Consider the following 11911-nt stretch of genomic DNA (forward strand, 5'->3'; position numbering starts at 1 on the left):
TAAAGAAAAAATAAAAAAAATAGAATTGTCCCCCACGACATTCCCTATGACCCACAGGACTTGAAACTTCCATGAGCAACAGTCCACAAGATTTTAATTTTGTGATAAGAAAGAAGATTCTCTAAAGACCATAAATGAGCAGAGCTTCACTGGAATTTTCCATGAACATTCCTACTTCTTACGTTTCCATTCACATGTTTGATTCTCCATTAAAATTTGCTCTCCATTATCACTTTTATGAAGCGTTACGTTTTTTACCTTTTCTTGGTTCATTTTATATATATATATATATATAATGAACCAAGAAATATATATGGGAAAATGCTAAATGATTCAACTATACATGTCCCAACTTTGTCTCACTTAATTTCTTTTTATTTAGGATTAGATTTTACTGTTTAGATTTAGGATTTTTAAATAAAGGTTTAGAGTTTAGAATTTTTTAATTTAAATCGGAATGTTAGGGTTTAGAGTTTAGATTTTTAAGATTTAAGGTTTTAAAATTTTAGAGTTTAAATTTATAAGGTTAAATTATATATATAAAGAGAGTTGGGACAGATGAGATAGATATATTGAGTTTTATAGCATTATCGTATGTATATATATATATATATACACACATGAATTTATCTCAATTTTAATTAAAATTTAATCAATTTCAATATAATTCTAGACGTAAGAATAATAAGGGACAAGGTACTTATGAAAATACTTTACTTAGACCTAATTAATAATTTCAACACTCGAATTTATCTCAAATATTGACAGATCTACCTTCAAAAAGGGGGATTAATTGATACTTTATATATAAATATATTACAGAGAATCTGTTGTATGTTACATTTTTAATCATTCATGAAATAATAATGCTGTTTCAAAGCATCCGTTGGCACATGTATTATCCCTTGGACGTACCTCGCATTCATATTTTAAAATATGATAGAGAATTAAAGGGCACTCCCCACTCTATTACCCTTTTGTTTCTGTAAGTCCATTGTACGTTTTAGTACCAAAAATGAGGGTATTATTATACTTTCACTATGTAAATTGATGATGTTTTTAATTTCTTGTATATTTTCATATGGTGAGTGCCCAAAGAAAGTGAAAGAAAACCAAAATGGAGTGTGAGATCTTTGTCTGCACCTTGTTTGGAGGTGCATGATGGTCAGCCTTTAATGTGTATAATTGGCTTGGATTTTTTGCTTTGGTCCCCTTAACCCACCTCTCTCTCTCTCTCTCTCTCTCTCTCTGATGCTAATACTGTGATACAGACTTTTGCTTTAACGTGCTTGTTGGGTTTCTTTCATTTTTTCCAAATTGACATTTCTTGTCCGGTGGCAGTGGGTGGTGAGTGATTGGGCGAATGTGGGTGGTTAGGTCCTTCCTCTCCCTCTTAAATTGACTACCACTTCTATTTCCCACATAACCAAATATCTATATGAGTAACTATTATCAACGTTACGTATACACTCAATTATCATATAATCAATGGTTAAAGTCTATTTATTATATATAAAATGGTTACATTAAATAATTTTTCTTATTTATACTATATTCATTTGAGTGGATTACAATAATTAAATTCAATTGATCCATCGATTACACTTTTTCTTTTGCCTATTCTTTTACTAATTATGATTATATATTACACTTGACTCGTACCCTTTTAATCTATCTATGGGTAAATTATGAAGTAACGTGGGATTCTATCACAAGAAAGAAATTGAAGGAACAGGATAACATGCTTGTCAATTTGTGGAAGACATGTCTAGAGACAATATTATACACAAGTATGAATTATGAGGGTTAATAATTAATGGCGAATAATTCCTTGAATTGGGATGGCAGCCAACGCCAATGGCCCTATGCCAGTCCAATCTTTCAATTATCCTTTGTCTACATCAAAATGTATAGGGGTTCTCACGATGGTGGTATATATACACACATATAGAGAGGGACTTGATAAAGATAAAGAATTGATAAAGCCAAACCTGGTCCTGGAATCAATTATATGGTGCCCATATTGTTGGCACATTGATATGCACACACAGCATGTATAGGGATTGCACACCAATCCAAGAGCATAGGCAGTAAACTACAGAAGATTGAGAGATGTTCATGTTCATTTTATTTTAATTTCGAATCAAGAAGAACTGAACATTGATGAAAGAAAATTCAGCTCTGATATTGTTGAAATTGATAGATCCCAATTATTTTTTAACCAAAAAACACACACAGGACAGAATAGCACAATCGTCTAATTATATTGTTAAGAACACTAACGTTAACGTGAAGCATACAATTTCAAATCATATAGTAAACTTAATTAATCATCCAGCCAGTGGTCAAATATATTACCATCAAATTTAGACTTATATATGTAAGTCTAGCCACTACAAGACGTCCATATGTGAAACATTTTCCCAAAACTGGAGATTGTTCATAATAATAGAAAGAATAGGAATTTGGATTATTGGTCAAGTTGGCATTACAATGTGAAAAGAAATCGATGATTGTGATGGTGAATATACATTTATGGTGGGACCGAAAGCATGCATGCTAATTGCCACCAAGTCTTTGTTGATTTTTTTTTTTTGGCAGAATGTATAACTTCATCCTGAATTTTATCAACAAATCTTATGGTACCTTAAGCTTTTCAAAAGCCTCATTATGTATTTCAATTCTTGTAAATATTCTATAATACACTTCAACTCTTGTAAAATAAAATTAAAATATCTTTTGAATGTTTATAGGAGTTAAGGTATATTATGAGATATTTTAACAATTAAAGGTGCCACAAGAATTTTTTTTTTGTAAAATTTAAGTGTGAAAGAGTGTATTTTTTTTTCATAGATTACCTTTTTCAAATTAAATAATTATTTCTTTTTTTTTAGGTGTGCATGAAAAAAGCTAAATAAAAATAAATAAATTTAAATTGTAATTTTGAAAATTTTTCAACCACTTTTTATCTTTATTTTCTCTTCACTTTTAAGTTTTTTTTCTTTTTTTTGTTTTTTCCTTCTACTTTCCTTGCCTGAGCATATGTTTCTAAATTATTAAATTTTTTGGGGGTGTAGGTTCACAAAATCAAATAGTAGAGGTTATGCCTAAGTTTAATTCACAAAATCTCATTAACAATAAATTAATAAATACTATAATATATCAATAAGTGGTTGGATTAGTGATATAGAGCTATCCCTAGACGGATTTTATCTGTAAGATTAGAGATTCAAATTCTAAATTCGTACTTATTGAATATTTCACAATTTTAAAATGGTAATTTTTTTTTTATTTTATTTCATTAGCTATTAAATGGCATACAGCCCCAAATCTGAAACTATATCTCCAACCCTTCAAAATTACTCCAAAGTATAAAATGCGTTATAGTGAATAGTAATAATTAATTTACGTGCTAATTATCAAAGATCAAAGTTTAACCATAGGGGGGCTAGGACTGCGCAAGAATAATGATGGGATGTTAGGGAGGAGGAGAAGATCCCTTGAAAGACTACAAAGTCCATTTGTTCCCCAAACTGTGCTTTGCTTTTTCCTTTCTTTTTCCATTGCAGATGAGCTGCCCACCACATGCCTCTGCACCCTTATGCTTCCCTTCCCCACCTCTCTGTGGTCTCTAATCTCTCCCTGACATTGTTAACGGTATTTCAATTTTTCTCAATCTTTGTTTTTTAAAAGGATCAACTAAGTAAGAATAAGCACAGCATGCAAGAGCTGGCTAATTGAGCCCTCGGGAATAAAGCGTGGTCCTTTTTTTCTGGTGTATTTTGAGACTGAGATGTGCCCTATATAGTCTCCCACATGGAGCCCTCTTGTCCTTTTTCTCCTGTAATTTTCACATTCTCGTTTATTACAATTGAAAAGTCTCATTCAAAAAGCAAAATTAGAAATCTTGAACATGCTTAATTTTATTTTCTACCTGGCTCACAATCCCTATGTCACTCTTAAAGTCTTGTCTCCAACTAGTATTATATATGCCAACAACCAACGGAGCAATGGCTATTGGCTACTAGCAAGACTAGCTACCACACAAGAATCTGCATCTTCTCCTTGGAACAACTGTTCAAGCTTATAATTAACAGTATTCAATTCAAAAGAAAAATCTAAATTGAAATCCCAAAATCCAGAAAATGGTATAATCTCAGGAAACGTGAAGTGGACTGATATGCAGTATTACATTTTTCTATAAAGAAAAATTTAGCTAAGTCATACTCATAAGCATAATTTATGTGCTATAATTAGAGTGGAAGTAGGATTTGCTGTGTGGGTGCATCGGGTACTGGGCTCTAGGGATTGGATTCCCTCTGTCTATCTGTACAAAAGAATGTTATGTTACGTAGTGATGCGTGGGGTGTGTATGTAATGTTCTTTCTTGAACCTCTAAAGATTCATCTGTTGCGAGCTGCGCTTTACCTCTCTGTCCTTTCTTGGATTTTGAATGATGTCCCTCCATTCCATACATTCTTTTTCATTATTTTCTTTAAAAGAAAAATTATATATAATATAACCCTATATTGTTATGCCATTTGAAGAGAAGACCCATCACGTGAATTTCTGATTAATAAATCACAAAAACTCTCTCTTTTTACGCCAATCTGAAATCTCTCTCGCACAGAGTCTCCTAATATTTCTACCCCATCAAGAGAGAGACTGACGTCGCCACCTGCTCTTGTCTGTATACTCTTTGTTTCAACCGATTCCTTTGTGGGAGGAAATGGGAAACTGTGAGAAAATGGTTGTCATCTCTCCAACTACTAACGAGTGGCCAAAGGTTCTTTACTATCTCTCTCTCTCTCTCTCTCTCTCTCTCTCTCTCTTTCAATTATTAGACAAAACATGACCCCATTTTTGTTTCTTAGCTTTTGGAAGAGAATATCTAACTTGTGTTGTTATTTTTACCGTAAAAACGCCACCTTGAAACTCTTCTTTTCTTTTCTTTTCTTTTTCCTTTCCTCTTTTCCTCTTTGCCGCAGAATCAGATAGATGAGAAAGCCTTGATGCCATCGATAAGTAAACTAATGGAGAAACGGGGCCAAGAACTATCACAACAACAACACCAACACCAGCAGCCACAGCAAGCTTTTAAGTGTCCTCGCTGCGACTCCTCTAACACCAAGTTCTGTTACTACAATAACTACAGCTTATCCCAGCCCAGGCACTTTTGCAAAGCTTGCAAACGATATTGGACCAGAGGTGGAACCTTGAGGAATGTTCCTGTGGGTGGTGGATGCAGAAAGAACAAGCGTAAGAAGAGGGCTGCATCTGCCGTTGAAGGAGCTACTTCAGTCTCTAGTGATAACCCTAACACTCCTTCTCAAACCCAAATCGATATTTCTTCAACTTCAAATCACATCAATCCTTTGTTTTATGGGTTACCCACTAACCCATCTGAGATGAATCTCCCATTTCCTGGAAGGTTCAATTCAAGAGTCTCGTCAAGTGTGGATACTGTTTCTGGGTATGATCTCCAACCACAGCTGAATGCTCTTCCTTTAGGGTTTTCATCAAGAATCATGAGTACCAATGAAGCTAACGGATTTAACCCCGCTAAGCAAATCCAAGATGTGGTCACTTCAAGTTCACTACTTCCAAATTATTCCATCTTTGGTTCTACTTCTTCCACCAACACAACTTCTCCAACCATGGCTACTTTGCTTTCCTCTAGCTTTCACCAGCAAAAGTTCAGTGTCAAAGATACTAGAGCTCCTAACCACCTTCAGGCCTTAACACCTTTCGAAGACCTGCAAATGAGTGGCAATAGTGAATCCGGGATCTCTATGAAAGAAGTGAAAATTGAACAAGACCAAAGCAGGTTGACCTGGAATATGCCATGCCAGAATCAAATAGAGCAAATTGGCTTCTCATCATCAGATCCTTCAATTTATTGGAACGCATCCACAAACAGTACTGTCGGTGCATGGCATGATCCGGCGAGTATTGGGCCCTCCGTCACTTCTCTGATCTAGCACAACCAAACACTATTTCTTTTGATTCATCTCCCTCTTTTTTTTTTTTTTTTTTTCCTTCAATAATCTTGGTCTCTTCAGCTTAGATTTTCTTTTGTTGGTCACTTATGTTTGTAGTGGAATTTATGGGGTGGGAATCACAAACCAGAAAAGGCGCAAAAAAAAAAAAAAGGTAAAGCTCGGTATTGAAGCAAATTAAAGATGAGAGGAGCTTGGATCGGAGAGATCATGTCAGCTGCAAGAAATCAGCCTACTTGTTTTATTGTCAAGGTTGAGAATCCCTATTTGCGCTGAGAGGAACCTCGGATCCTCTTCCATCTCATCAAGTACTCAGCTATCATCATCAACATCATCATCATCATCCTCACAGTGTTGAAGAAAAGGATCAACTATTAGGTGCAACTTTCTTGTATCAATAAGTTGGTCTATTTAATTACTTTATAATTTGTATGTAAATATGCGTGACATGTTCTCCTTTCTTCTTGTTATTTAGGTTAGGTTTTGGGGAATATATGTTACAATCCTCTAGATGAGACACTGATGATTTTTTTCTGCTTTTAATTTTCATTTTTAATACTTTCTTTTTTTTTTTGGATTTTCTGGGGATAAAAGGGATTGGATTTGGGTACAAATGGTATAGGAAAAGGGGGAGATTTGCTACTGTAATGTGGGTACTTTTTTGTTTATGTGCATGGTTATTGGGTTTGGTTATATCTTTGTTCACTTGTTTTTGCACTTGATGGTGTTAGCGATTGGAAGGAAATTAATAGTGGCTTTAGAAAATTCAATGCTGAGAAATTTTCATTTTGGAACCATAATTAAACATGAAATTAATGCATTCCCAGTAATCACACTAAACTTGGTGTGTATATAGGAATTTTGTTAGGTATATAAATTTAGACTTTATTTGGCTAAGAACTGCATGCGATGTTATGGTTTGGATTTTAGTATGATTTAGCCAATTCCTAGAACAGTGCATTCTATAGTACACATTCTCATGTTATAAAATATGAATTTTCTGCCTGGCAAGAATCCAGTCGAAAATATATAGATTTCAGTTGATCAGGACTTGGATTTTAGTATTCCGGCTGGAGCTTAACTTCATTTTTCATTCCCCTAGTATCATAGAGATCTGCAGAAATATAGAACCCATGTGTTAATTTTTGTGTTTATGATTCACAGTGAATGAGGTACAAGAATCTCAATTTTTCTTTCTTTTTTTTCAAGAATTATTTTTATAAGCAAATTATTTTTATTAATCAAATATCCAGAAAATACTTAGCAAATATTATCCAATTACTAACCGGTTATCAAACTTCAACATTACACCCAGCGTATAACAATGAATGCCAAGTGAAAAAACCTGAAAATATACGAAACAAAAGATGAAATGAAACCAGTACAAAAGCAACTATAACACCAAAAACTCCAAAGCAGCCATAAATACAAACGCAGCAAAAGAACAGAGCACAAAGAACCGACGAAAGAAAAGGAAACAAAGAGCCAAAAAGGCAATAGCATAGGTGAGCAAAATAACCAAAACATCAGGCCTCCAGGATGAAACATGGTTCCAATTGGGTAGGCAAAAGAACCTGAAGGCTCCACCACCCAATTCAACCAAAAAAAGCGACATGAATTCTTCGTGCAACATTATTTGCTTCACGCAGAACATGAACAAAAGAAATCCCAAGGAGAGAATTAAGGTAACTGCTAATGGAATTGAGAATGACATTACCCTTCCATGGTGCCTTTTCTGAATTGAAGACCCGAAGTAAAGCTTTCTTTAATACCTTCTGCCATGGACCATGCTTAAGGGAAAAGATGCAACAGTTCAAGCGCCTTATAAATGGCTTTTAGCTCACCAACGTTGGAATCATATATGCCTGCTCTACAAGAGTTACATTGTGGTGACGAGGGTAAATTAAAGGGCATCAGTTTTGAGAACAGCCACTTCATGTTCTTTACAGTGATTATATTAGTTTCTGGTTAATTTATAAGAATTAGGTATAGCATTGGTAAAATCATACCCAAAATCTTGCCCTAGCTTGGAAGAATCTAGCTTCGCGTAATGGCCTCTACGATCTTGGCTGCGGAAATTAATTTATATCAATGTTAGGTTACAGCTATAAAATATTGCAATGCTTTCTATATTATATGGTCTTAATTTGCTGCTCAAGTCACTTTCTTGTGCGCCTTTATCTCTTGGTGCGTGCAGGCATCAGTCATGAACATTTAGAGGGCTTGTGATGAAACAGCATTTTATTTTATAGTGTGCTTCACCCATAATATAAGTTTTTTAAAATTTATTAAAATTTATTGTTTTATTAATTACAAAATTTTTAAAATATAATTCACTATTTTTTTTAATTTAGTTGAATTATTTAAAAAAATGAAAATAAGCTCATTAAAATTTTTTATAGAGTTAGTAAAAAAAAGTCAAACATTTTAAATATTTACTTGAAGGAGCTATATGTGAGAGTTTATTATACATATTTTTATATTTAATTTACACTTAATTAAAAATTAAAATTTTAGACAGATGATGACCCCTTAGTAATTCGATGATGACCCATTGAGGGAATTGCAACAGATCTGCAAAGGTTTGAAGCTTTCATAGTCTTATATATGTGTAATAGAAGCCTATATTTTAGGATTTTTTTTTTTCATTTCTTAATGCTTGACTTTCAAATATTGTTTTTGTTTTAAAAAAAAAAAATTCTGAAGGAGAGGATGGAGAAGCCATTGAGTTATCAAAAGTTTATCATTAGTATAATAAGTTAATGAATTAAATTTTCATATTTTTATCTTTTTTTTTTTTAAAAAAAGGGGTTGAGCAAAAAACTAAAAATGAATTATATATTTATCTTACTTTGATAAATTAGATTTTTCAAATCCTTTCTCAATTTCATTAGTTTTCTGATTTTTATTTTCTTCAAATCGCGTCCAATATAATTTTAAATTATGCTACGAACTATTTTAGATCAGATCATAATTTGGGCCAACAGAGAACATATTTGAAAACTATAGCAATAGCTAGAGATCTACATGTATTGTAAGAGCCGCATGCAAAGTAAAAGGTAAGTGAAGAGAGACCCAAACCATGTTTCCTTGCTAGTTTCCATGGTTTTGGTTGAGTTATTAGGAAGCATATTGCCATATTCAATCATCTGTCTACTGATCAAGGACAAGGCATAAAAATCTCACACAAGAGCTGAAATTTGAGGAGACATAAGTACTCGATTCATAGGAATAATAATGCAAATATAGGCTACTGTATTGGAGGTTTTGGAGGAGCCACGGCTAATCTACCAAAGGATTCAGCAGCCCAATAATTTCTTCTAGTTCTAGCTATGGCTAGCTTCCGTGCAAGATGTATGCTTATACACTCCATTGCAAGGATGGTATATGCTGGGGACCAAATCCTTCTCTTCGATCTATGCAAGTCCATGCTACACTAGAATCAGATCAGTGGCTAGCTTAATTGATCTATCAGTATTATTAACTTATTGTGTCAACTTTAACGTGCATAGAATAGAATATATACTTTTTATTTACTGTGTGGCCCATTGGGAATAGTCCTTGCTTTTTCTACTTCATCGATGATTATTATACGTAATTACTTAATTTTATAAATATTTTTATAAAAATTATTAAATTTTAATCCTTTTATAAAATTTATTAAACTTCAATTTGATTTCATAAAAGTGATGATAATCTAAAATTAAAAATTTTCATATTAATTTATTGATCTATTTATTATTTTATAAATAAAATTATCTAACTAATGATTACTGGTGAAAAAGAAACAAAGAAATAGGATAAGTTTGACAGTGAAAAATAGTTGCATGTGTTTTATGCATCTAATTTTTTTTAAAAAATTAATAAAATAAAATAATTTTATTTATAAAATAATTAATAAATCAACAAATTAATTTAAAAACTTTTAATTTTTAGTTACAATAACTTTTATAAAATTTAATTAAAATTTAATGAGTTTTATAAAAGAAATTAAAATTAAAATGATCGCACGTGATGTTTACCTAAACTTCATCTATTTAAATATTTAAAGGTTTTTTTTTATTTAAATATATTTAAATATTTAAAGGTGAATCTAAAATAAATCTGATTATGTATAAAAAATAGTTTATTTTCTGTTGTTTGGGAAAATTAAAAAGAACTAAGAGGAAAGCATTTTTCCGATTGAGAGAAAATGACTTTCGAATTTGAGAATATGAAATCATTTTTCTAATTCACTTTCAGTTTATTAATTTAATTTAATAATAATCTATCCATTTTTATTATTAATTATATAATTATTTTATATGATATTTTTTCGTGTAATAAATTTTCATGTATTTATCATTAATTTAAATATTATTTACATTAATTTTTAATGACGAGTTATAAACCAGCTTTCATATTATTATCACCATCATCTTTGTTTTAAGTTAAAAAAATAATAATATTTATAATTTTTTTATTATCTCTTTATGGATGAATGATGGTTTAGTTTAATTTTACTTAAATTTTATATATTCATTGATTTATAAATATTATCTCATCTATTTATATTAAATTAATATATAAAAAATTTATTATTATTAATGCACACCAAACACCATAAAATATTTTCCAGTACTATGATTAATAACAGAAAATAATTATTTTTTTATGAAAATTATTTTTTACAGATAAATTATTTTTTTAAAATAAATAAAAGCTTAATATTTATATTAAATTTGTACCTAATTAATTAAAGTGTATATATAATTAAAATAATAAAAATACAAGAATCTCAGTATAAATATTTAATTTAACGACTATTAAATTTATTTCGGTTTTTCTAATGCGTGCACATACCAACTATTAAGATTCACTTTGTACATCTATTTGTGTGGAGAATTATAATTTTAATGAAAATTTATATAAAAAATGCACTAAATAAGTGCGAGTTATATTTAATAAATTATAAATTATTATTTTCTATATAAATTAAGTGTATTAAATGAATCTTAATGAGTGTATAATGTTATTAAAAAACCAAACACATTTTATATAATCAAGTTTATAATACCTACACTCATAATTAAATCAATTATGAGTGAGAAGCTCCTCTGCTTAATTAAGCTTTGGATTTTGCTTCTTTGAAAATTAGTGCCTTACACAGGACTAAGGCTTTTTCATATTCACATAAAATTTTTATTTGATCATTACCATTTTTTTTTATAAACAATTTATTATTATTAGAAAATTCCATTGAAGAAAGGGTAATTTATAACTAAGTCTCTGAAATATAGTGAAATCTATATATTAGTTTCTAATTTATTTTTAATAACAATTTGATACTTAAATTTAAATTTCTTAACAAATTAATCCTTAAAGTAAATTGTTTTTCAGTTTGAAATAATTTAATTGTTGAAATTTTATTTTATTAGCAAAATAGTTTTTAAATTTAAATATTATATTTAAATAATTTTATATAACTATTTAAATATAAAATAAATATTTACTTAAATATAAAATTAAAATTTATGAACTATTTATTAATAAACTAAAATTTTAAAGATTATTTCATTAACAAAACAAAACTTCAAAATTAAGTTGTCTTAAATTAAAAAATAATTAATGGAATTAGTTGTCAATTTAAACTGTAAAAATTAATTTATTATCAGAATTAAATTTTGAAAATTAAATTATTATTAAGAAAAATACACCAAAGACTAATCTATGGGTTTTGCTATACCATAAGAAATTAATTATAAATTACTCTTTGAAAAAAAAAGAACACATAAATAAGAAACCATTGGGAAGCTGTAGAAGTGGGTTGCTCTCAGTCTGGCGTTTTGGACGCGATTGGGGACAAATTCTTAAGGGCTTTGTTGCGTGATTCAAGCTGTTGGATCCAACGGGCTTATGAATTTAGTTGTCCA

General features: G+C 30.5%; 1 protein-coding gene across 1 annotated transcript; it reads left to right on the plus strand.

Annotated features, from left to right (window-relative positions):
* The first annotated feature begins 4366 nt into the window (after positions 1-4366).
* Positions 4367-6692, plus strand: LOC110632876 (dof zinc finger protein DOF1.4). The gene is made up of 2 exons (XM_021781240.2): positions 4367-4786; positions 4989-6692. The coding sequence occupies exons 1-2, from the start codon at positions 4730-4732 to the stop codon at positions 5979-5981; spliced, it is 1050 nt and encodes a 349-aa protein (XP_021636932.1). The 5' UTR covers positions 4367-4729; the 3' UTR covers positions 5982-6692.
* The last annotated feature ends 5219 nt before the right edge of the window (positions 6693-11911 follow it).

This window comes from Hevea brasiliensis, chromosome 11 (genome assembly GCF_030052815.1).
Source record: "Hevea brasiliensis isolate MT/VB/25A 57/8 chromosome 11, ASM3005281v1, whole genome shotgun sequence".
In the NCBI taxonomy this organism is placed as follows: Eukaryota; Viridiplantae; Streptophyta; class Magnoliopsida; order Malpighiales; family Euphorbiaceae; genus Hevea; species Hevea brasiliensis.

What these genes read in the sequence shown, in the direction of transcription:
- LOC110632876 (XM_021781240.2), top strand. Translation starts at nt 4,730, where the DNA reads ATGGGAAACTGTGAGAAAATGGTTGTCATCTCTCCAACTACTAACGAG. An exon ending in CTACTAACGAGTGGCCAAAG is followed by an intron (nt 4,787 to 4,988) that starts GTTCTTTACTAT and finishes TCTTTGCCGCAG; the next exon opens with AATCAGATAGATGAGAAAGC.